The following is a 22,100-nucleotide window of genomic DNA, read 5'->3' as shown; positions in this document are numbered from 1 at the left end:
CTGCGCTGCGCCCTGCCAGGCCTGCCCCGCGGAGCCTCGGAGCCTCGGAGCCTCGGAGCCTCGGAGCGCCTCGCAGCGCCTCGCAGCCTGGCCGCGGCCCAGGGATCACACTTCCAAATGATCCGCAACAAACAAGCGGCAAGCCCGCGGCAAGCCCGCGGCAAGCGGCCATCCGGTACAAGCCGACTCTCCGACCCTCCGACCCTCCGACCCTCCGACCCTCTGACCCTCTGACCCTCCGACCCTCCGACCCTCTGACCCTCTGACCCTCCGACCCTCTGACCCTCTGACCCTCCGACCCTCTGACCCTCCGACCCTCTGACCCTCCGACCCTCTGACCCTCCGACCCTCTGACCCTCCGACCCTCTGACCCTCCGACCCTCCGACCCTCCGACCCTCTGACCCTCCGACCCTCTGACCCTCCGACCCTCTGACCCTCCGACCCTCTGACCCGACGACCCTCCGACCCTCCGACCCCCCGACCCTCTGACCCGACGCCAAAAACGCGACAACCCGCCCAACCCGGACCCAGCCCCGAGACGCGCCACCCGCCCAGCCACCGTCAGCCACCCTCTCGTCGCCACAGCGGCCGAGAGAGCGCCTCGCCTCTTTCCAGCTTGTGCCTTGCAGCGCTGCTTTATTCCAGTACACAATGAAACGGGATGCACGGAATGCACCCCGCCAACGCGCCCACGGCGCCCGCTGAGTCGACTCTAGGCAACCCGCACTCCGCGAGAGCATTATCGTAAGCAGTCTCTGCAGACTGATTCCGAGAGTCGTCTTCATCGCTCTGTCTCTCTCGCACCTAGAAGCGGACGTCCCACGAGTGCGAGAGAGACAGGGCGACGAAAACGACTCTCGGAATCAGACTGCAGCCCCCATCGACGCCATCGCTGGACCCGCCCCTTCCCTTCGCGAAACAGAATGGAATGGGGGAATGGAATCTCGATGAGCGGCTTTCCTTTCCTTTCCTTTCCTTGCCTTTCCTTCCCGGACGTCTGGCGCGTCGGCCGCCGGGCCTCCCTTCCGAATCCAAGATCTAAGATCGGAGCGCGACCGCGGCATTGAATCTCTTGTTACGTCAGGAAACGCGACAGACGGATACACAAAGTCTCGAGATTTCGTCCGCGGCCGCGCGGTGGCGAGCGGCGTGGTCGGAGTGACGGCGTCTCCGCGGCGGGGCGCGGCGCGGCGCGGCGGGCAGTGGGCTGTAAGTTTCCGGGCGGCCGCCTCTCACGGTGGCGTTCTGGAGGCAAGAACTCTCGCCCTTGAGGGTAGTGAAAGTCTCCATCTCCGTCCCGTCCTATGTAGTCTGATTCCGAGAGTCGTTTTCATCGCTCTGTCTCTCTCGCACTCGTGGAGCGTCCCGTATGGATGCGAGAGAGACAAAGGCGACGAAAACGACCCTCGGAAACAGTCTACTGGACCAGGGTGACCTTCACTTGCGGCAGCACGTCAGCAGCGGTCCTCCGGAGGTCACGGCGCATTCCTTCCACTTGGCAACCCCCCCCCCCCTCCCTTTTCTTATCCTGCCCACTGGCAACCGGAAAGAGTCTGCGAATCGGAAGCGACGAATGAGCGCTTCGGTTTAGTCCCTCCCTCCCAATCCGGACACCAAAGTGGCCTTCCCTCCCCCTGGAACCTGGAATAGAGAGCCCCGTTGGCAGGGCCCTGCTTCTCCAGGATGTTCTCCAGGGTGCTCTCCAGGACGTGCTCCAGGATGTCCTCCAGGGCATCCTTCCAGGACAGCAACAGCCTCCGGATGGCGGGGGTGCCACGCATCCTCGCCCTCCTGTCCGGCCATCCGGCCCGCCTGTCCAGAGTCCGCCGCGCTTCGCATGCATAACCAAGCAGCGCCTGTACACTGTACAGGACGAGGGGCAAGGGGCACCCCGGACCAAGGTTAGGTCCACTCCACTAATGTCTGGTCTCTGGTGGCTCTGCGGGGGAGCTCGGCTCCGCTTCAATGGAACCCTCGAAGGCAACCACTTCGGGGGCGGGGGCGGTGCCGGGGGCCGTCAGTAGTGGCACTAGTGTATCATCAAAGTTCTTTTATGGTCACAGTGGACCCAAAGACCACTGCAGCACTGCTAGGAGCCAGAGCCATTGAAGTAATCTCAGGAGGAGCTTTATATCCTGTGACTCTGACCAAACATCTACCTGCTTGTCAATGACAGAAAGGATAAAAAAGACTTCATAGAAATTTAATAAATAAAATTTATTTTTGGAATTCATTTTACACACCTCATAACTATAAAATATCTTATTGTTATTAATCTCTTGCTCTAGATAATATCTCTTTTGTTTTCTTTAGTTTCTTTATTCTATGATTGACTCATCAATACCCTGCCATGTAGCATTATGAGACTTCTACTGGTGGGTTGGAGATGAAGAAAATTTAGACTGAGAAAATTTAGACAACAGCTTTCAGAAATGTACCGGCAGAGCTGGAATGATTTTTCACAAAAGTACATTCAAGTCTGTGACTTACTTTAAATACCTATTGACTGATATGAACTATTTTATAATGATAATCACAGAACAGGCACCTCCAAGAGGTAATTAAATATAGAGTAACAAACAGTAAACAAGACATAATTTGTGGAACAGACTTGTTCCTAAGCATGCATGATTTTCTTCACTGTATGAAAACTTTTTTTTTTAATATACCAGAACTAATATGCAGAAACAACACAGGATAATCTTACAAAATACATTTGTAGACAACCAAAGACTACTGAAGTATGAATGAGATTGCTGCAAATCAGAAAGTTGTAGCATTATTAAGTCATCACTTTTGAAAAAAGAAGTATGTTCCTTTTGATGAAACTAGTGTCTACATGCATGCTCCACAGGGAAGACAAATTTTTAACTCTCCTCATTTCTTTTTCTGTAATGATTAGAAATTAGAATCACGCGCAATAATACAGAGTAACACAAAGTAACACAACCATAATGAAACAACACTTTAACAAACTAAGATTATTTTTTGAATCACAGCAATTAGAGCGTTACAGATTAACATTTGTGATTTCTGGAGAAAGAAAAAGAAGGATTGTCTGTTGGTCAATCCTGATCAGAGCATAAGACTTTCAGATTACTACTTGTAAGGCTCAAAGCAAACAAGTTTCTTTTCATTATGGCTTAAATCTCAAAATTAAAATTCACAAGCTTTTTAACATCACTGTATCTACATAAAATATTTTCCTCTGCATAACAATTATTGGCATCAAACCTTGCCATTTACAAACAAGGGATTTAAAATAAAGACCTACATAAAGGGTGATTGTCATCACAGTTACAATAACAGAGAGAACAAATATAACTGTTCTACAAAATGATACAAAATATATGGATGTATGTATATTTGTATTTTCACATCACTAGTTATTCCCTAATCCAACACTAGAACAATTAGTGGCAGACTAATTTAAGCTGGCAAGGAGCTCAGCATAAGGAGAGTTTGGCTGCTTTTGAACAGCAGCTTGGAATGTTGACATAAATTTACGAGTTTGACTTTCAGACGTAAGTTGACGATAGAAATCTGTGGCAGAGAGGCACAGGAGCTTCCGATCCTCAAATTCACAACGACCAATGCGAGACTGCACATGAGGGAAAAGTGCTCGGAGCCATGGATTACAAGACGCACTGATGAAGAAGCAGGTCAGGCACCAGGTGGCCATTGGCACAGGTAAGGTTTGAGTGAAATTTGATAGCGATAGGACGAGCCATTCTTGCAGCAGGCTAAGCTGAGACTGGGCAACTGCACATTCAAACACCTACAAAGAAAATGGGATGGATTACTGCAGGTGGTTTTATGCTAATATTTTATCTTGTGTAGTGCATTTTTAAAGGATCACACAAGTACCTGAAAAACTACTCCTGCTAGAAGTCTTGGATGAGGCTGCTGTTGAGACAGAAACTCTCCAACCACTTTTGTCAGAACTTCTGATGCTGGGAAGAAGTCAGTCAGCAATTTTGGTAAGACTGAGCAGACTAGCTCAACTTCCTGTGGATACCCCTTCTTTATTCTGAAAGATGCAAACATAATATATGCAAACAAAGGCAACTTGGAAGGTAAGAGTAACAAAAGGTAAGTGATCCCAACCTGTCAAAGAGCGCTGATGTTTTTTCCATTGCCTGAACAAGTTGTTCTGGATCAGTAATGTTGACATTAGAATCACTTTTGCTTAAATCACTGCTTTGTATCATAATTTGACTATCATGACCTGCAAAAAGGGAAAAAATATAATTTATTGCAGAACAGATAAAAACATAATAGCAAAGCTCCACAGACATCAGTCAATTGCATGACTTACCCCTATACATGCAGGATAACAAAAGTTGTAATGAGTGGAACAGAACTCCAGGATTAGGGTCAGCAAGGTTCTCAACAGCAAGCTTTGTTATCTGCTCTTGAAGACGAGACGAAAGTGCCTCAGATTGAGACACAACCAAGCGTTCCAGCCCCTAAAATAAATAAGAAAATAAAAACAAGGGGACCAGAGCAAGATAAAGTAACAATAAAGCACATAAATAACTATTTAAAAAAAGCACCTGTGAGATAACTCGCTGAAGAGCTGGAGAAGTTCGACTAAGAGGATGCGCCAAACTAATAGCTTGTTGTAGAATGACAGGAGTTGCTTGTTCTAAAGTATCAACTTTCCACCTGCTCCAATTATCCAGAAGATAGAAGGCAAGAGACCACAAAATGAGGTTGGGTTCTTCATTTACACTGAAAATGAGAAACAAATTTGGAATTTGGCAAACATTTTAAAAATCAGAAAGAGATCTCCTCAACTATTTTGGTTACCTTGAAACTGAATTAGAAACTAATTTCTTGCAAATGTATTCGGATGTTAAAGTCACCACATGTCTGATTACTTCAGGCAAGGTTGATGAAGGATCTTGTAAACTTTCAGGCAAAGAAGACGTGTCACTTTTCTGAAAAAAAATTTTTTTCATAAGCTCCTCTCTTTATATACTATATTGAATATACATAAGAAAAGAGCTTTGAATCTTACAGAAGTTTCTTTTCCACACTGCACACGTAGACCCCCTTGCAGTAAATAAGATAACCCATGAAGAGCGGCAGTAACTGTTGGAACAAAACTAGATCGCAAAGCACCATCTAGAGAGCGAAGGATACGCTCATAAATTGATGCATCCTAAAATTGGAAAGAGAAAAAAAAAACATGTAAGGTGACACCTATAATTTTCTGTAAGAATTCTAACAAACCATTGCTTACTGGTTGGAGGACAGCACAGGCTTTGCACTGGGAAAGTACTATGTATTGCAACAAAATTTCATCTTCGACTGGTTGACTTCTCCCAAGATCTAAACTTGTCTGCAGTAGCCATTGCCATTGTGACTGCTCGGTAAATAGATCAGAAACAGACAAAACAGCACATAGTGCTTCATGAAGAGGACGGGTCTGTACTCCTGAAATTCCAGCCAGCTAAATTTGAGATGAGAAAAAGAATTAAAAACAGTTATAATTACAAAAGACTCGAACCTAACAATACAGTTAAAACGTGCCTGTGGTTGCGTCCATTGGGTGCATAGGTCAAGGAGGAAGAAGAGACATGAGTTGACATCCATGCCACTCGACTGAAGAGCCTTGCAACGCTCTTCATACTTTGAGACAACTGGAAGTAAGAAGAAGAAAAATTGAGTAGATCAAATGTAGATCAAAATGTCACTCTAGAGGCAAATAATATTTTTCTTTTTACCAGACTCAGAAAAGAGATCTTTTTCTGGGGTCCCTTGAGAGCACGCAAGAGCATATTGAAGATACTCAACAGATACCTGGCCATAGGAAAATCTGGAAGCAAACAGCATTATTTTGTGTCTAGAGTACAAATTACATACACGCAATTACATCAAGTATACAGTAACATGTACAAACCTTTTCAAAGAATGAATGTGTTCTAAATTAGGTCTGTCAAATACTGAATGAACTTTCTTGCCATAAAGACCTTCTTCTTTCCAAACAAGACGCTGCTGAATTGAATGAAGTTTCTGTAATGTACTAAACAAAAGAGGAGATGTTCAGTATCTAATCTTGAAATTGCACTCAAATTGATTTGTGGGTTGGAGCTCATAAAGCTTGTTGTCAAACAAGTACCTTCCACTTGAAAATTTTATGGGGGTATCTCTTGTGCAGTGCAAATAGTGACCAATATTGGGATTTCCAGGTACAGGTAACAATAATGTTTGCAGAAGTAAAGTTGTTATTGCCTCTATTACAACACTGTTAGCTTCAGTTTCAATAGCCATTTCCTCAGAGGGAATATCTTCACTGTTTGACTCAGAACTGAGAACACTCAGAAGGGACATCCAAGTCTCTTCAAACTGCTGACGGCTTATCCATCCAAGCAAAGTGACCCTGGAAATGAAAAAAATAAATATACCGTTTATAGAATGAATAGGATAAAAAACAAGAATAATTTTCATGTTTCATAACCCACCTGAATATAAATTGACGGAGGACTTCCATGTCTTGCAAAAACTCTGTGGGTAACGGAGGAACCTGGATTTGATACGGACCACCAGGGATCACATCCCAGCCGTGTTTCCAGACGTCAGGAGGTGTCCAAACATAGGAATTTAGAAGAGGAGTTCTTGCCAGACGCACTATTAGCTTTTGAATTGGGGAAGTGAGAAAACTAGGAATGTTTTGACAAATTTTGTTAAAGCTATTATTTTCAAGCCATGCTATGAGGGTAGACATCTGGTGACAAGCATGAGCTATTGTCAAGGATTCTGGTTTTGAGAGTGCTTCAGATAGTCCTGGAAATGAAAGAGCAAGGTAAATTATCAATGTGGAAAACTTAAAAGCTGAACAACTGTGTTGCCATTGAATACAATAATTTACAAACCATTCATGGGAATTGTTGGAGGGGGCTCCCCTAAGGTAACAAAATGAACAACAGCAGTTACAGCAGAACACGCGGATGCGAGCCATGTCAAATGATTGGGTTGCTCCAGAAAGACACCAAGACTAGGCTCACACAGCACCCTGCTGGCACACTCCAGCCCTAGCTCAAAACAATAAGGCTGTGGGGTATTAAGCTTTTTATCAGAAGCCATCACCTTGCCTGAAGAAGGTACTTCATGAGCATCCACTGAAAGTGATTTAGACCTCCTTTCTGGTTTTAATTTCTCTGCATTAGTATTTCCCCTACCCTCATCTTGTGCGAGCAGACTATGCACAGCCTGTTGGGATACCAAAAAGAGCAGGTAATTGAGGATGCAAAAGAGATAACAATTTTAAAAAAACCACACAAAACAACATGAGGGAATACCAACCTCTAGGCAAAGGAGAGCAAAAGCCACTAGATCTTCTGCAGCTTCAGATGGCACAACTCCACAAAGCTTTTCAAGAGAATGGATATAGCTGTTAACAGCTGCAGCTATGCAGAACAATGAATCTAGCTGCATATCATTCGTAACAACTTGGCAAAGGTTTCGTGAGTAGACTAACTCAGCATCCGTCATGGGACGTCCGAATGGCAGAAACACCTACAAATAGAAAAAGACAGAGGATTTAAAAACTGAATGAAGTAACAACAAACACAACAAACCAAAATTGTCTTAGTTACCTGATGATCTTTGGGAACTAGCTCAGTAAAATGATGAACTCGTTGCATAAGAACCATCCTTGCAGCTCGATACAGTGGTGACAAAGTATCCTCAACATTTCTCCCAGGTGCTGCAGTGGCATGGGCCTATTACAATGAAAATTAAGGTACATTGGCAAAAGAAAAAAGAGAAAAAAAATATAATTAAAAAAAAAATAATGAAAGAATGCAAACAGCAAGTGTGCAGTACTTACCATCAGAGTTTGTTGGGTGCCATGGCGGAAACACAGCTGTAAAATTGAAAGGTGAGTGTCTGGACTACTCAATACAGAGACAGCATCTTCAACATCCAGATGACCAAGAAGCTGAGTCGACTCTTCCACTGCAACACCTGTGGAAGATGTCTGGCTGCACCTAAAAAAGGATCAAAGAAAAGTTATCAGTTAATTGCTAGTCCGCTAGTGCCACATTAGAGCTGCCTGATGTAAAATCATTTTTAAAGTATACCTTAATTTAACTTGACTGAGGTACCATTGCTTATCTAATTTCAGATTTTGTATTGATGTTGGAGTTAAGGGGCGAACTTGATCTGTTTCCAAAGGAGACAAAGCTAGACATTGAGATCCCAATTTATTCAGAATGCTTATCAAGCCACTGTGCCTGGGAAAATAGTTTAAGTGGTGAGACAAATTTGACATGAAATGGATGTAAAAAGCAACTCTGAAAAAAATGGTCTAGCCTCACTTCCGATCCAAATGAGAATGGTGCAACAAATGAAGGACATCTCTTAGTTGTTCTCGAGACAACTGTTCTGCAACTTGGGGGGGAGGTAGTGTCAGCAAGTACTCTGCTTGACGAGTGCAGAGTTGAGCTGCTCGGCGAGCCAACGCAGGATGTGCATGGCCCACAAAGTGCTCAGCAAGCAGAAGCAGCAAGGAGCCACTGCACGCGGGGTGCACACCCTCCAAGCACTTCAGAAGTCGAACAACAGTAGTTGCCTGAAAACATAAACATTTATATACACTGCCATTAGTTACCATTGTGTATGTCTGAGACAAAATTGAAGCAGATGCCCCATACCTTGTTCAAAGGAAAATTGTTTTTTTGAATAGCCTGTAGCATTGAGCTACTTTGATCTGGACTGCGGTGTAAAACAGCAATAAGTTCTTGAACGGGAGCTTCAGAGCTAAGCTCAATTATGTGCAACATCTGTGTGCTCAACAACCAATGCAGTTGCTCTGACTCACTGGAATTCTCACACTGTAAAGTACAACAATACCTCAAGGTGACCTTCAAAAATTCAAACCGGATGACAACACAATTTATCGTTACCAAAATAAATATAACTGACCATAAAGTCACAGTAAACAATGGTAGCACCTGTCCGTACAAGTTCTACATTGATGCTAAGACTTTGATGACGCTGGCTTGCCTCATCCTTCTTGGAGCTCTCTTTTGGTAAAGGCAAGACTCTGGCCCAAAATGCATGGTTTCCATAATTAAGCAATGTAAGTAGATAACACCACAAGAACATGAGAAGTGGACATGCAGGTGCTAGCTGAAGAAATACTGCATTAGCATCCTCCAACAGAAGGCTGTCCTCTGTGGCGTGACCAGCAACCAACTCAACAGCAGCACTTGCAATTTTGCAGTGGCTTCCTGAAAGAATGATAATAAGACTAAGTAAATGTGAATTAAAAAAAAAAAAATAGAATGCAATGGCATTGAGACACTGAAATCGGGTATTGACCTGATTGAAACATGTGAATACAGATTAACAAAAAGTGTGCCAAAAGTTCTTCCAGGTAGTGGCATTCTTTAAGCAATTCTGGTGATGAGGCAGGGTCCATTACAATGCTGTCTATCCTTTCACCAACAAGTCCGATCACTCGCAAAACCAATCTGACCAACAGAAAGTACATGCATGAGCCCTTTACATTCTCTGGAATAGGGTTGTATAGCAATATGAGGTCAAATTTCATTTTTTACCTGGCAAAAGTGAGCTGAGGTGTGCTGGTAGAAAGTGGAGATGTTGCAATGGCTGCAGCGTTCAAAGGATCAGGGCTTGCCAAGTGAACTGTGTCTCCACGAAAGAAGAGGGCTGGCAACACAATCTCCATTTCTTCAAGTCTTGTCAAAGTAGTTTCCTCTTTTCCTTGAGCAACAAGAACTAACATGACAGCTATAACAGTTCCAAGCCATCTGATGACTGATTGAAGAGAACTCTCCTAATACACCAGAAGACAAGCAACAATTTAGAACACCACACTATTTCTAAGTCAAAAGTACTAACAATAAAACAATAAGAATCTAGCCATACCACATGAGGTGGGGGAGAGAAGAGAACTCTGAGCAAAGGGTCGACAGGTCTAAAGACACTTGGAGCAAGGCTATGCAGCAGCAGCTGATGAAGAGATTTCTGTGCATCACAAGAATCTAATCGCAAACGACCACTAGTCAGATGCCCCAAGACAGCATCACAAACTTGACGTGACCAACGTCTCCACCGCTCTTCTCCATCCGGCCAAGATCTACATTCCACTAAAACAACACTTAAAAGTTTCATAACCTGCAGATGAGTTCAAGAAATATAATTAAAATGTAGTTTACTGTGCCAGTGCTAAGAAAACATAAAATCAATATTAAAAGTACCTGATGATATTCAACTAGCCTTAGTAGCATGGCTACCATGACTTCTCTCTGAGTTTCCAGTTCCTCAGTATCTATAGTGGCTGAACTTCCAGAAGACTTGTACAGAAAGCCATGTTCGACAACAGGCAGAAGTGCAGGTATACCTTTAAAAAAAAATTTAAAGAGCTGTGTAACAGAAACCTCAATGGCAATTAAGACACAAACAAGCAAGAGCACTTACAGTGTGAAAGTGGATTCTGTCCACTCGCCATGAGTCCATCACACAATTGTATTACTTTAGGGATGGTAGTGATGGATTTTGAATGGTGCTTCTCAAAAGAAAGCAGAACCATGAAGTGAAATATGCACATTATTAACTCCTCAGAATTCCTACAATAAGATGAGGTAAATTAAATGGAGTCCATGATGTTTTCACTGTTTGGTTCAGATCAAAATCAAATATAGAAATGTAGTTTATAAAAGAACTCACAAAATTTGCCCTTCCTCAATGAACTCAAATTGCTTTTGGATGAATGAAATGAAAACCATATCTGAATCTAGAAGGCAGTAATTAACTCTTAACTGAACCAATTGAGTCAATAGTGCTAGTACTTTAACTTGCAGCTGGATGTCACTTGTAACAGTGTATTGCTGAAATTTTAAAAAATAACAGGAATGAAAAAATGCAATGATATAAAATAAAACTTGAAAAAAAAAGAAAGGAAGGAAAAGAAAAATGCAGAATATTTGAGTCATACTTGTAAAGATTCAATGACCATTGGTTCAAACAATCGAATATAAGATGCAAGATAAGTTGTGTCAGCCATCCTATTTCCTGTTTTAGCATCAGCTCGCAGACGATAGCTACCGATGACCCTGTTCAGTCAAGTAAAATTTTGTAGAAACAATACAATTATTATAAATTTCATGTTTGCAAATTATTTTTGACTTAAAAAAAATAAATAATCAAAAGGTTGTATACTAACCCTGCAACCTCCACACTGAGGGGTTTAGCTGCTGAAGCAGCAGTTAAAAACTGAACAAGTTGCTGGTATGGTTTTTGAAAACAGTTGAAGTAAAACCCATTTTCTTTGGCACTTATAGTTGGTACGGAAGACGGCTGTTTAAGTTCATTCTCTAAAGAACGTTCACCCCAGAAAGACACAAGATTCATACCCACAACACATTTTAAAAGCTGAAAATAGAACATTCATTTCAATATTGTATCAGAATTGTAATCAAAAGAAGCTGTTGCATTGGACAATTTGAATTTTTTTGCCAAATGTACTCACTTGGCTTACACAACTGACAGTTGCAGTTGGAGAAAGGGTCATAGTCCCTCTCAAATAGAACAATAGCTCCTCTGCTATCCTTCCTGCCTCTGCTAGGGTCATTACTTCTAAAAGTTGTGAAAGTACTTTCAAAGTTGAACTTACTAATCCTACAAACTTATCACAAATTTCAGGTTCCAAAGACATCTAGAAAGAGAAAACCAAAGAAAATCAATTGTTCACAGAGAATCAATCAAGAGGTAACAGTGACAAAACATTTTTTAAGCACCAAACTAGACAACTACCTTATAATTTGTATATGATGAACGGAGAAGATCATAATACTTAAGATAATGCTGATTGTTTGCAAAAGAACCAAATAAAGTACTTTTGCCACTCTTCTTCTCATCACTTTTGTCTTCTTTTTCACCTTCAAATATACAATAAGTTAGAAACAACATGCAATATTTGCCATGCAATACAAAAACAGATTAAATAATTAAATGGATAGAAAGAGCTCACCATGAATGATATTTTTTATTGGTGACATACCACGACCAGCCTTATTTTCTATTGGCAATTCATTTGGAGTTGTCCTTCCAGCACTACTACCATGCCTTTTAATTGGTGATAATGAAGGAAGGCCCGGTTTTATTCCTGACGTTATTGGATGAGAATCTTCCAAAATGTGTGATATTATGTTTAATGTACGCATAACATGGAGAAGAAGAGATTCTGAAGCAATGCATATCTAGACATAAAACAACAGGATTGGTTTTACATTAACATACATTCAAAACTTACCACACTATCTGATAGAGGAAAAGTTACCTGTCTATCTTTAAACATTGACCATAATTGATTAGGATAAGGATTAGGATCCAATTTCAGGCCAGGCGGTGGACTTTCAATTGGGTGCATATTTGCCACTGCTACACCACAAAATAGATTTCCTGATAGCAAATTTAGCCATTGTTGGGCACTAAGTTCTAACGTTGTAGGGCTTGTCAGTAAAAGACCCAGCACTGTATGAAGAAGGCCACTTGCAGGCGAAAAATTGACGAGAGAAACACCGTCTCTGAAGAGTCAAATGAAAAATTATTATGGTTTGTAACCTCATTATGATAAAAATAACACAAACCCACAATATATTGTTGGGAATGGATTATTAGATGAGACTCAATATTTGGCTTCCACTCACCCAACTACATGCTTTGCATCCCTCTTGGAATTGGTTGCTTGTGTTGGATTGGGACAAAATAAGCAACTCCAGCCATTGACATACAAAGCGGGAGGGAAGTTCTCAGCAAGGGAAGAAAGGGTTTCACAGCATCCCAACTAAAACAGTACAATCCAAAACAACAGATTTTTAAAAAATCAGGATAATTTTTAATTACATCATGTTGAAACTCACAGTAAGGTGCTTGGACGATGACTCTAGCAGCAATTGTGAGAGCGAATCAACAACTCTTGACAATGAAGCTTCCACACTATGGTGGTGTTGAGACTTCACTCCTGCAAGAAATTGCAACAAGAATACAGTATTTAGAACAAACTAGTAGATCTTTATTTTGTTTTCATATTTTTTAAAAATTTAACCCACCAATGTTGTTCCATCTATCAAAAGGTGTAAAAAGATTATCCAGCCGTGGAATTTTTTGGTAGCTTTTACCTAATGATGCAGATGTTAAAGGTTCTGAATCTACCAAAAGATGACTCAACTGTGACTCACTGTCATCACTAGCCACAGCAATAACTTCGCTTACATTTTTTCGATCAACTGGGTAATACAAATTTGGGATTATTCTGAAATTATAAAAATAATAATTAGATTACAGCTTTTACAAGTTACTTGTAACATTCTACAAATAAATTTTTACCTAACAATAGCTTCAGAGGCAGCTTTACGAACTCTACAGTCTTCATCAGAGAGAAGGTCAAAAAGGATGCCATGAGCTACCTTGTCTTGAAAGGTAGACGAGCCTACTACAAAATGAATGACTACATATGGGAGCTCACACACTAACTCTAAAAGTTTCACCTGTTAACATACAAGGAAAAAATCAGAGATCTGAAATAAAAGGGTTCTTATCTATACTGAACTCAAATTTTGTGTTAATACCTTGACAAGCCAGTAAGGATTCTTTGCAAGGTTTGACAATGTATTCAGAATTGGTTGCACTTCGTGGCAATCCCTACTTCTGAGAAGTTCCGGTAGACATTGAGTCAGTGCCACTAGAGTCTGACGGCATGTGGTCGAAGATTCATCCTCAAGACCCTAAAAAGAAGGATGCAAAGAGTTTAAATCTGAATCAATCTCAGTTGTATTTCAAAACTAAACCTTGAGAAAAAATCATACCTGAATAAGGAACTGCACAATACGGGGCAATGCAAGACAAGCAGAAACCTTTGCATCAGCTTTGCGCTGCCAACTTTGCCAGTTACCACCAGATTGAACTAACACTGAACGAACCAAGCCAGCTAGAAGAGTGCAACAGATAGCCCGCAGTTGGGGATCTGTATGCTTTGCAAAGAGAAGAAGTTCACATAGTGGTTGTGAGGATGCAGAATCTAGAGAGAAAGAGGTGTTTGCTGTTTAGATTCTCATTCAAAGATTTACAATACCACAACATGGAACAATTAATTTAATCAGTCAATGAAATTCACTTACTAGTTGAGGAACGGCGAGTTGGTGAGATCGGATCTTTATCTAAGTAAAGTTGAAACACATTGGGATGCAGCCGAACAATAGCAGCAACACAATTTAAAGCAAGAGCTTTAACACTCACACGCACATTGCGATCTGGCATACGGTATCCTGGATGGCCGGTTAAGAGGAAAGAGGTAGCCAAGTGTCGTGCACAATACACAAGAGGTATCGAACCATCTGTCAATGAACCTATGTCACAGACCTGAAATTTTAAAATGGAAGACACATTTTTTACATAAATTCAAACAATACAAGAAGTTTTTTTAAGAAATAACAACTTTATGAGGGAGTACCTGGTACTTGGCTTCTGCCTGATTGGCTCCAGGAGAGCTAGCTAGAGAAACTCCACTTGCAGAAGGAGGAGGGGTATTCAGATGGGCCAGCTCTGTTTCATTATCAGTAATTTCCAGAATATAATTTTCTCTAACATCATCAGGAGAAGAGTCTGTTGAAAGCACATCTAGAAGGCAAACATTCAAAATGATCATTTATTCATCCTACATAAAAAAGATCTCAATCAGAATATGATCAGTGTTTTGTTTTTGTTTTCTTTCTTCCTATAAAAGTCCTCTTACCAGCAGCAGGGCTCCCAAAATTGTCATGTTCTGGCACCAACATCAAATCTGGCTCAGATGGATCAGCAGCATCTAAAAGCTGCAAACGAGCCGCATTAATCTTAGATGGTGCTGTGTGCTGAAGTTGAACGGAGTCTACTGGTGTGGAAGATCCGTCTTGAATCCATCTTTCCAGCAACGGAGCAGATACAGCAGCTGACATAGCAGTTGGAAGGTCGGCATCTAGCTCAAGAAGAGAGTTTTCATCACATGGAGGTATTGAAGCAGCAACACTCATTTGACCTGCAATAAATAAAGAAACCTTCAACTTGACGTTCGAGTCTGAATTGAATGGATTTAAAGTTTGATAAAGAGCTTACTCAAGGATCGACGTTGGAAAGGACTCAGTTCAACTGAAGAAGGAAGAATCTTTGATCTTGAGATTCCATGCGGAGAAAGGAGTATAGGAATGAGACCAGTTGGTGGGGAAAGGAGAAGTTGATGCAACAGTTCCAGAGCCGCATTGACTACATTGTGATCTGCGTGTCTTGAGAAATGAATGCTAAGCTCATACACCTGAAAGGCAATGAACCACAATTAATGAACAGAAGCATGGAGTCAATATCTCAAGATGAGGATAAAATGCAAGAAAATACATACCTGTACCATACAGTCTGTGCAATGAGTTGATCTATTGTGACCTCGCTTGACACCAAAACTTCCTTGCAGTTCCTCTTGACCAGTGTGCTCTGCATCAAACATTGTAAACTGGGGTAAAACTGCTCTTAAGCAGCCTAAGACTCCCAATATTTCAGCTACTGCCTGATTTTCCTTTATGGGAATCACAGAATCTGTAATAAGAGTAAAAGTTGAAAATAATGCTGAAAAAAAATTACAAAATTGAAGAGAAAATTGAACACGTTCGAATGCAAATTCTCACCAACAAGAGTGTTGAGGGTCTCAAGGAGAAAGGCTTTAGGTTTTCGACAATAACGACATATGCTCACAATACAAGTGGCAGCAGTTCTCCGTACCTGAGCAGAGTCTGACGAAAGGTTCAGAAGGAACGCTTTTAAAAGCTCCTAAACACAAAATTCAATCAATAAGTGAAAAGAGATGTCGGTAGCAGTAGAAGACAGAAAAAGAAAAACTTAATGGAACATACCTTCACATCTTTATCAGTGGTAAAGACACCTAGCGCCTTAAATATTTGAGGCATAGCATTAGCAAGGGTTTCTTGAACAGGTTCTTCAGAACGTTTGGAAATTTGAATTAGACAAGGCACAAGGTTATTGACGTAAGGTTTTCCTTTCAGAGGCCTGTAAATGACACCACAGATCTTGTAGTATAAATGCAACAAAACACAGCACACTAAAGAGTGATCGAATTTACCTGATCATATAACTTAAATATGCAAATCTCCACAAGGCAGCTCGTAAGCTTCGAGCATTACCATTCCTTTTAATTTCCTTATGTAATTCTACCTGGACTTTCATGACATTGCTGTCCAGTACCGCTTGCTGAATTGGAATGGAAAAAGAACACTTAGACGCACACCAATGTAGAAATGAATGAAAGTAATGTTAAATGTGTGACATTACCCTAATAATACGATTGAGACTTTCGTCTGCTGTCATACGAACGTCTGAATCGGAGTCATTGCACATGTGGAGTAATGATTCCATGGCAAAACTTAAAAGCATGACATTGACACCTCCTGTTTTGAGCCCAGGAGATGAGCAGAAAGTGTCTGCTGTAGTCACACATAATGATATCTTTTCTTTACGCCTGTAGATTAAAAGAAATGACGAGGATTGATATAAATGGGCAAGTTTAGAATGTGAACGTGGTTAAAGAAGGGACTGACAGTGCTGAAAATTAGTGTATTCAACCTGAAACCAATCATTTCAGATTTGAATCAATCAAAATAAAGAAACATAACCCCACAATACCTTGACGCGATTTCATCTGTTAACTGGGTCGGTAAGTGTCTTAAAGTTTCCCATGACTTCATAAGCTTCTCGATAGTGGCCATTTTTAAAGCAACAGTTTAATTCTAATAACTGTCGTTGAATAAAATTAAAAGTAACAAAAAATTAAAGATACAAAACGCCACAACATTTTTATTCACTGCCTTGGTGAAGTGTTCGTAAACAAACATCTCATCTTCCACCCTTTCTGAGAGATAGACCGGAAGTGCCACAGCTCGCACCGTTCAGTTCCGGTTCATCATTCGCTGAACGAGGCGCGCGGGTTTTGAAAAGAAGAGCCCCTTTCTGTCCCGTTGGAGGAGCAAGGATAGATCCCAGTGCAGGAATGTTCACGGCCACATCCTACCGCGACACGGACCTGCACCCTGCGCCCTCCACGGACTCACCAGTGCACCGGAGGGAAGTCCCAATCTGGACAGGGTGGTTTGCAGTTTCGGGAAAGGGAGGGGCTGTCGCGCCTACAGCCAAGCTTACTACTGCCGCCCGATTTCAAAGGATCGTTTCGTCGCTCTGTCTCTGTCGCTGTCGCTGAGCGTAAGGGTGCGAGAGAGACCAAGCGATTCGTTCGGAATCAGGCGGTCGGAGGGGCGTCTGGACAGAGGTGCTAAGGGCGAAGAGGTCAGCCCCCCCCCCCTCCTCGAAACGACGCCCGAATCCGGCGAAAATAACAGTGTTGTGAACGAGGAAGAAGTCGGCGATACCCCGCGCCCGAGCGACTCTTTTACAATGTGATGGCGGGCCGTGTGGACTTTGTGCATCGTGGAGTAGGGTCATCTCTCTCCCTTCTGCTGATAGCACTTTTCAGTGCGAAGGTAGAGCCGCATTATCTGAGCCGGGCGCCGCCTCGTCGCAATTCCCCGCCAGATTGGCGCGTACAGTGTACAACACAGTACTACAGTGCGGTTGCGGCGTTGCGGTGTGTACAGTAGGCGGCGGACCGCCACACCAAATTGGCCCCAGGACGCGAGCCTTTTCTTTCGCGGCGCAAACAGAGTGGACAGGGGAGACGGAGGAGCGGACGCGGAGGCCACGTGGTTTGTTGGGCGGCCCCCGAGGTGGCCCGCCCACTCGCTTCACTGGACTTCGGTTGGGCGGGTCAGAACGATTGGCGCGCCGGCCACGGCGGCCACACGCAGCCGGGCGCAGTGGGCGCAGCACGCAGCCAAACAACAGAGGCGCGATCTGCCGGCCTGCCTGTGCGGCCTGTGCCTTTCCGCCTTTGGCCTGCCACGCCGCCGTTGCTTGTGTCGCCGTCGGTCGCCGCCGAGACTCACTGTCGGCGTGCCGCCGGGTCGTCCGGTTTGGCTTTGCCTGCTTCGCCTTTGCTGCTGTGGCGAAGCGCAAAGCGCGAAGCACGCCAAGTGGAGTGGCGGAGGCTAGCGCTAGCGGTGACAGCCGCGCGCTTCGGATTCGGACCTGTCAGTCAGACCCGTGGCGGAGCTCTTGACCGACCGGCGCGGCGCCGTAAGCAAGTTCGAGTACACACACAATAACAGCGCTCTCGGCGCGGCCGCGCGGCCAAGGAGACAGACAGCTCGCCGAAGCACTCCGCTGCGAACCACACGCGGCGCCGCCGATTCCCTGTCGCGCACCTACGCGAACTCTGTCGACGGGTTTTTGTTCAAATTTGAATACGTGATGGCGTCGTCGAAGAAGCAGAAGAAGACGCAAAGTCAGAGTCCGCAACGAAGCGGCGGCGGTGAGTAAACACTGGTTCCAGACTGCCCTTCCCCTCCCCGGTCCCATCAGCTGGCCATGCCAGGCCCCCACCCCCACCCCCAGAGCCCCGACCCAGGGCGCCGTAGATGTCGCCGGCAACCCAACTGGCGCCACTACACTGTATGCCACTGAGCTAGCACACCTGGTGGGCGTGGCGCGGCACCGCTCACTTGATGCGGAACCCGCTGGGCCCGATTTCGAAACGACACATTTTTATTTTCTGCACGTGTGGCGTGAGTTGAGTTCGCTGATTGTTTTTCCAGGCAGCGCACAGGCGGCGAAGGCCAAGACTCCTTCGCGGTGGAGGACTCCCCTACTCGTGGCAGTGCTGGCCCTGTGTGTGTACCGAGGACTCGAGTACCATAACTACTGGCACTCGTTAAGTAAGGATTCGGGTTCATTTTTTGTGACTCGGCCGAGCGATTCAGAAGGCCGGTTTGTCGCACTGTCTCTCTCGCACCCTCACCTAGGAGTCTGTGAGAGCGACAGAGACAGAGCGACGAAATGACTCTTCTGAACCGCTCGGCTGCCACCCGCTCTTGTTCGTCGCGAGGGCAGTAATCACTTCGGTGCCTCTGCATCGCAGGCCCCGTGGTGGAGACGAAGCAAGGCCCCGTCCAGGGGCGCGCCGCCGTCACCAAGGCCGGCACGGAGTACTTGGCCTTCCAGGGGCTGCCGTTCGCAGAGCCCCCCGTGGGCCCGCTGCGCTTCCTGGACCCCGTGCCGCCGCGGTCCTGGGCGCCCCAAGTCCGGGACGCGCGCGCCGACGGCCCCATGTGCAGGCAGCCCCAGATGAAGGTCCCCGGCGTGCTGCCGGTGAGGAGGACGCCGAAGTGTAGCTTGAGTACCTGGTGGTGTCGTTGGCCGTGGCTCGGCTGAAGCAGCTGAAGCGCCTGCGAGACGCGGGGTAGGCAGCAAGGCAGCGGGGTGCAGGCATGCGCAGCGGGCGGCCTACCCGCACCATTACCATTACCACTACGGGCTAGACCACACATGATCGTCTCGCAGGCGCTTCAGCCGAGCGATTCCAAAGATTCGTTCCATCGCTCTGTCTCTCGCACCGCTCCGGGACACCCCACGAGTGCGAGAGAGACAGAGCGGCTCTTCAGAATGGTCCTGCAGAGTGGTTTGTTTCGTTCGGCCCGCCAGAGCAACATGACGGTCATGGACGTGGTGCGCTTCCTCGGCACCGTCCCGGCGCTGGCGCACCGCGCCCTCAAGGTGATGCGGCAGAGCGAGGACTGCCTGCACCTCAACGTGTACACCCCCGAGGTGGGTGCCGACGCGGCGCTGCCCGTGCTGGTCTTCGTGCACGGCGGCGCGTTCGTCTACGGCGACGGCGGCAGCGACATGTTCGGCCCGGAGCACTTCGTGGACCGCGGCGTGGTGCTGGTCGTCCCCAACTACCGCCTCGGCCCGTTCGGCTTCCTGGCGCTGGGCGAGGCGGCCGAGGGCGGCAAGAAGGTGGGCGGCGCGCCGCGGGGCGTGGGCAACGCCGCGCTCAAGGACGTGGTAGCCGCGCTGCGCTGGGTCAAGGACAACATCGCGCACTTCGGCGGCGACCCCGACAAGGTGACCATCGGGGGCCAGTCGGCCGGCGGCGCCATCGCCAGCTACATGACCCTCGTGCCGGCCGCCAAAGGTAAAGGCAGCATCGCACGGTGCGGGCCAGAAGACCGGTGGAGGCGGTCAAAATCCCAGACGCGTTTTGAGCTCCAGAGTCGCTAAATGGGACTCGAACCGAACGTGTGACCCCACCAATGGATTGCTCTCCGAACGAGGAATCCATTGGTGGGGTCACACGTTTGGTTTGAATTCGGTTTGGCGACTCAAAACGCTTCTAGTGTTCACTACCCGAAAGCCGGCGTAGGCAACGGCACGCGTTGTACATTCCATGGCCCCGGCCTCTGCGTTTCTCGCAGGCCTGTTCCGCAGCGCCATCAGCATGTCCGGCACCGCGCTGCACCACTGGGCCTTCAGCACCCCGGAGAAGGCTCTGGAGCGCGGCCGCATCCTGGCCCGCCGCCTCCGGGCGAAGATGGGCCACGCCCAGGCCGACGGGGAGAGCCCAGAGGACGCGCTTCGCTTCCTCCAGAGCGTGGACGCGGCCGCCCTCGCGGACTACACCAACTACTGCGACGTGCAGGACGTAAGCCCCGAGCTGGCCAAGGACATCCATCCCCGTGCGGAGTGACATCGACAACGCTATGACTGGTTCCGCTGCTCTTCTCGTTGCAGGAGTCGAGGTGGCTGATGGACGAGTTCCCGTTCCAGCCCACCGTCGACGGCGACCTGGTGCCGGCCGCCCCCTTGGACCTGCTCCGCGCCGGACGCTTCCAGCAGGTGCCCACACTGCTGGGACTCAGCGCGAGGGAGGGCCTCTTCATCTTCCCCAGTGAGTCATGTCCACCCACACCGTCAAACCGAAGGTTGCCTCTCGTGTTAATCACGCAAGCCGTTATAGACAAGCCGCCATCCGTTGCACGCAGGCTCCCTGACGAGAAACCGCACTCTGGAAAACATGGCTGGGCTGGTGGACGCGGACTTCTTCTGGGCGCTGCCCGAGTACATGCGCAAGGGACTTCCCCGCGGCTCGGAGGCGCTGAGGCTGGCCGAGGTGGCCGCCAAAGAGTTCTACTTCGGCAAGCAGAGCATGGCCGAGGGCTCCATGCAGCAGTTCGTCGATGTCAGTATCATTTCAAAGTATAAATGTGCCAAAATACAACAAAAAAAGAAACAAACGAGAAGTTTTAACCCATTCCATTCAACAGGTTAATCAATTCTCTTCTGTTTTTTTTTTCTTTACATCCCCAAGTTTTATGGCACTCTAATGTTTGACTACGACACCTACCGTTTTACGAGAGAGTTGACTGCCGTGTCCCAAACTCCCGTCTTCGCCTACAACTTCACATTTGAGGGACGCCAGAACCTCTTCAGGAGGGTTTTAGTCTACCACGTCCCAGGTGATGATGCCAAGATCAACCTTTTCTTTGGAATGTCTCCCCGGCATAAGATATGTGCAAAGGTTCTAGTCTTGACTGTTTTCACTATAGCCAAGTTAATTTATTTTCCAGAGTTCAAAGGTGCTACCCACAGTGATGATCTGGGTTACTTGTTTGGAAATGACTTACTTCCACAAGTACATCTTTTGGAGTCTGACCCTGAACTATCATTTCAAAAAAACTTTGTGACATCATTTTCAAATTTTATAAAGACAGGGTGAGCCTGCATTCGCTATACTTTTAGCCATCTTCACTCATTCCATGTTTAAAATCACACTTATTTTTTTTCTTTTCAGAAATCCTACTAGACCAGAAAAGTCTTATCCTAAATGGCCTTCAATGACAAAAACTGGATCTCCTGTGATGAAGATCAATGTTGATAGTACATTGCAGGAGGGGTACAGACCAGACCATATCTCTCTGTGGAATACTTTCTTCAAGAACATTGCATGATTATAATGATGCTAAAACTTAAAGAAGTCTTCTCTAATTGAACATTCTATACCTGATGTACCAAAATGGCAGGAGATACCAGAAGGCAATTTAAAATACATGTTCAATAAATTTTAGGTATACGTATTGCTAACTCTGTGATATTTTTTTGTACATTGTCATAATTTAAGGTCCTCAGTATAATA

General features: G+C 45.5%; 2 protein-coding genes across 2 annotated transcripts; one reads left to right on the top strand and one right to left on the bottom strand.

The window, feature by feature from the left end:
* Positions 1 to 2,203: 2,203 nt before the first annotated feature.
* Positions 2,204 to 16,918, bottom strand: LOC117644711 (huntingtin). The gene is made up of 49 exons (XM_034384328.1): positions 16,703 to 16,918; positions 16,352 to 16,538; positions 16,143 to 16,270; positions 15,916 to 16,069; positions 15,691 to 15,832; positions 15,411 to 15,601; positions 15,131 to 15,326; positions 14,772 to 15,053; positions 14,490 to 14,656; positions 14,158 to 14,398; positions 13,846 to 14,057; positions 13,609 to 13,764; positions 13,367 to 13,527; positions 13,090 to 13,292; positions 12,901 to 13,001; positions 12,688 to 12,824; positions 12,318 to 12,564; positions 12,009 to 12,237; positions 11,792 to 11,916; positions 11,508 to 11,693; positions 11,202 to 11,410; positions 10,974 to 11,091; positions 10,706 to 10,866; positions 10,457 to 10,605; positions 10,237 to 10,379; positions 9,905 to 10,153; positions 9,574 to 9,812; positions 9,335 to 9,486; positions 8,936 to 9,243; positions 8,665 to 8,844; positions 8,329 to 8,582; positions 8,092 to 8,244; positions 7,839 to 7,998; positions 7,606 to 7,731; positions 7,313 to 7,525; positions 6,883 to 7,219; positions 6,472 to 6,793; positions 6,129 to 6,389; positions 5,910 to 6,032; positions 5,734 to 5,825; positions 5,540 to 5,649; positions 5,250 to 5,459; positions 5,025 to 5,168; positions 4,814 to 4,944; positions 4,558 to 4,735; positions 4,320 to 4,470; positions 4,109 to 4,229; positions 3,869 to 4,031; positions 2,204 to 3,779 (listed from the first exon to the last, which is right to left on the bottom strand). Exons 1-49 carry the CDS (start codon positions 16,783 to 16,785, stop codon positions 3,426 to 3,428), a joined length of 9,039 nt encoding a protein of 3,012 aa, XP_034240219.1. The 5' UTR covers positions 16,786 to 16,918; the 3' UTR covers positions 2,204 to 3,425.
* A 957-nt stretch (positions 16,919 to 17,875) lies between these two features.
* Positions 17,876 to 22,048, top strand: LOC117644722 (esterase B1-like). The gene is made up of 10 exons (XM_034384339.1): positions 17,876 to 18,440; positions 18,724 to 18,843; positions 19,047 to 19,276; positions 19,610 to 20,102; positions 20,383 to 20,609; positions 20,699 to 20,855; positions 20,950 to 21,146; positions 21,276 to 21,423; positions 21,535 to 21,679; positions 21,759 to 22,048. Exons 1-10 carry the CDS (start codon positions 18,380 to 18,382, stop codon positions 21,913 to 21,915), a joined length of 1,935 nt encoding a protein of 644 aa, XP_034240230.1. The 5' UTR covers positions 17,876 to 18,379; the 3' UTR covers positions 21,916 to 22,048.
* Positions 22,049 to 22,100: the final 52 nt, after the last annotated feature.

Source organism: Thrips palmi, unplaced genomic scaffold, assembly GCF_012932325.1.
Source record: "Thrips palmi isolate BJ-2018 unplaced genomic scaffold, TpBJ-2018v1 HiC_scaffold_1, whole genome shotgun sequence".
Classification (NCBI taxonomy): Eukaryota; Metazoa; Arthropoda; class Insecta; order Thysanoptera; family Thripidae; genus Thrips; species Thrips palmi.
Note: the sequence above shows the minus strand (reverse complement) of the source record. Positions and strands in the feature narration are given on the sequence as shown.

Coding starts and splice junctions, on each gene's coding strand:
- LOC117644711 (XM_034384328.1), bottom strand. CDS start 16,785: ATGGCCACTATCGAGAAGCTTATGAAGTCATGGGAAACTTTAAGACAC. Junction 11,411..11,507: donor CTGTCAGTTGTGTAAGCCAA/GTGAGTACATTT, acceptor TTCTATTTTCAG/CTTTTAAAATGTGTTGTGGG. Junction 10,606..10,705: donor ATTGAGGAAGGGCAAATTTT/GTGAGTTCTTTT, acceptor ATCTTATTGTAG/GAATTCTGAGGAGTTAATAA.
- LOC117644722 (XM_034384339.1), top strand. CDS start 18,380: ATGGCGTCGTCGAAGAAGCAGAAGAAGACGCAAAGTCAGAGTCCGCAA. Junction 19,277..19,609: donor AGGTCCCCGGCGTGCTGCCG/GTGAGGAGGACG, acceptor TCGGCCCGCCAG/AGCAACATGACGGTCATGGA. Junction 21,147..21,275: donor CCATGCAGCAGTTCGTCGAT/GTCAGTATCATT, acceptor TACATCCCCAAG/TTTTATGGCACTCTAATGTT.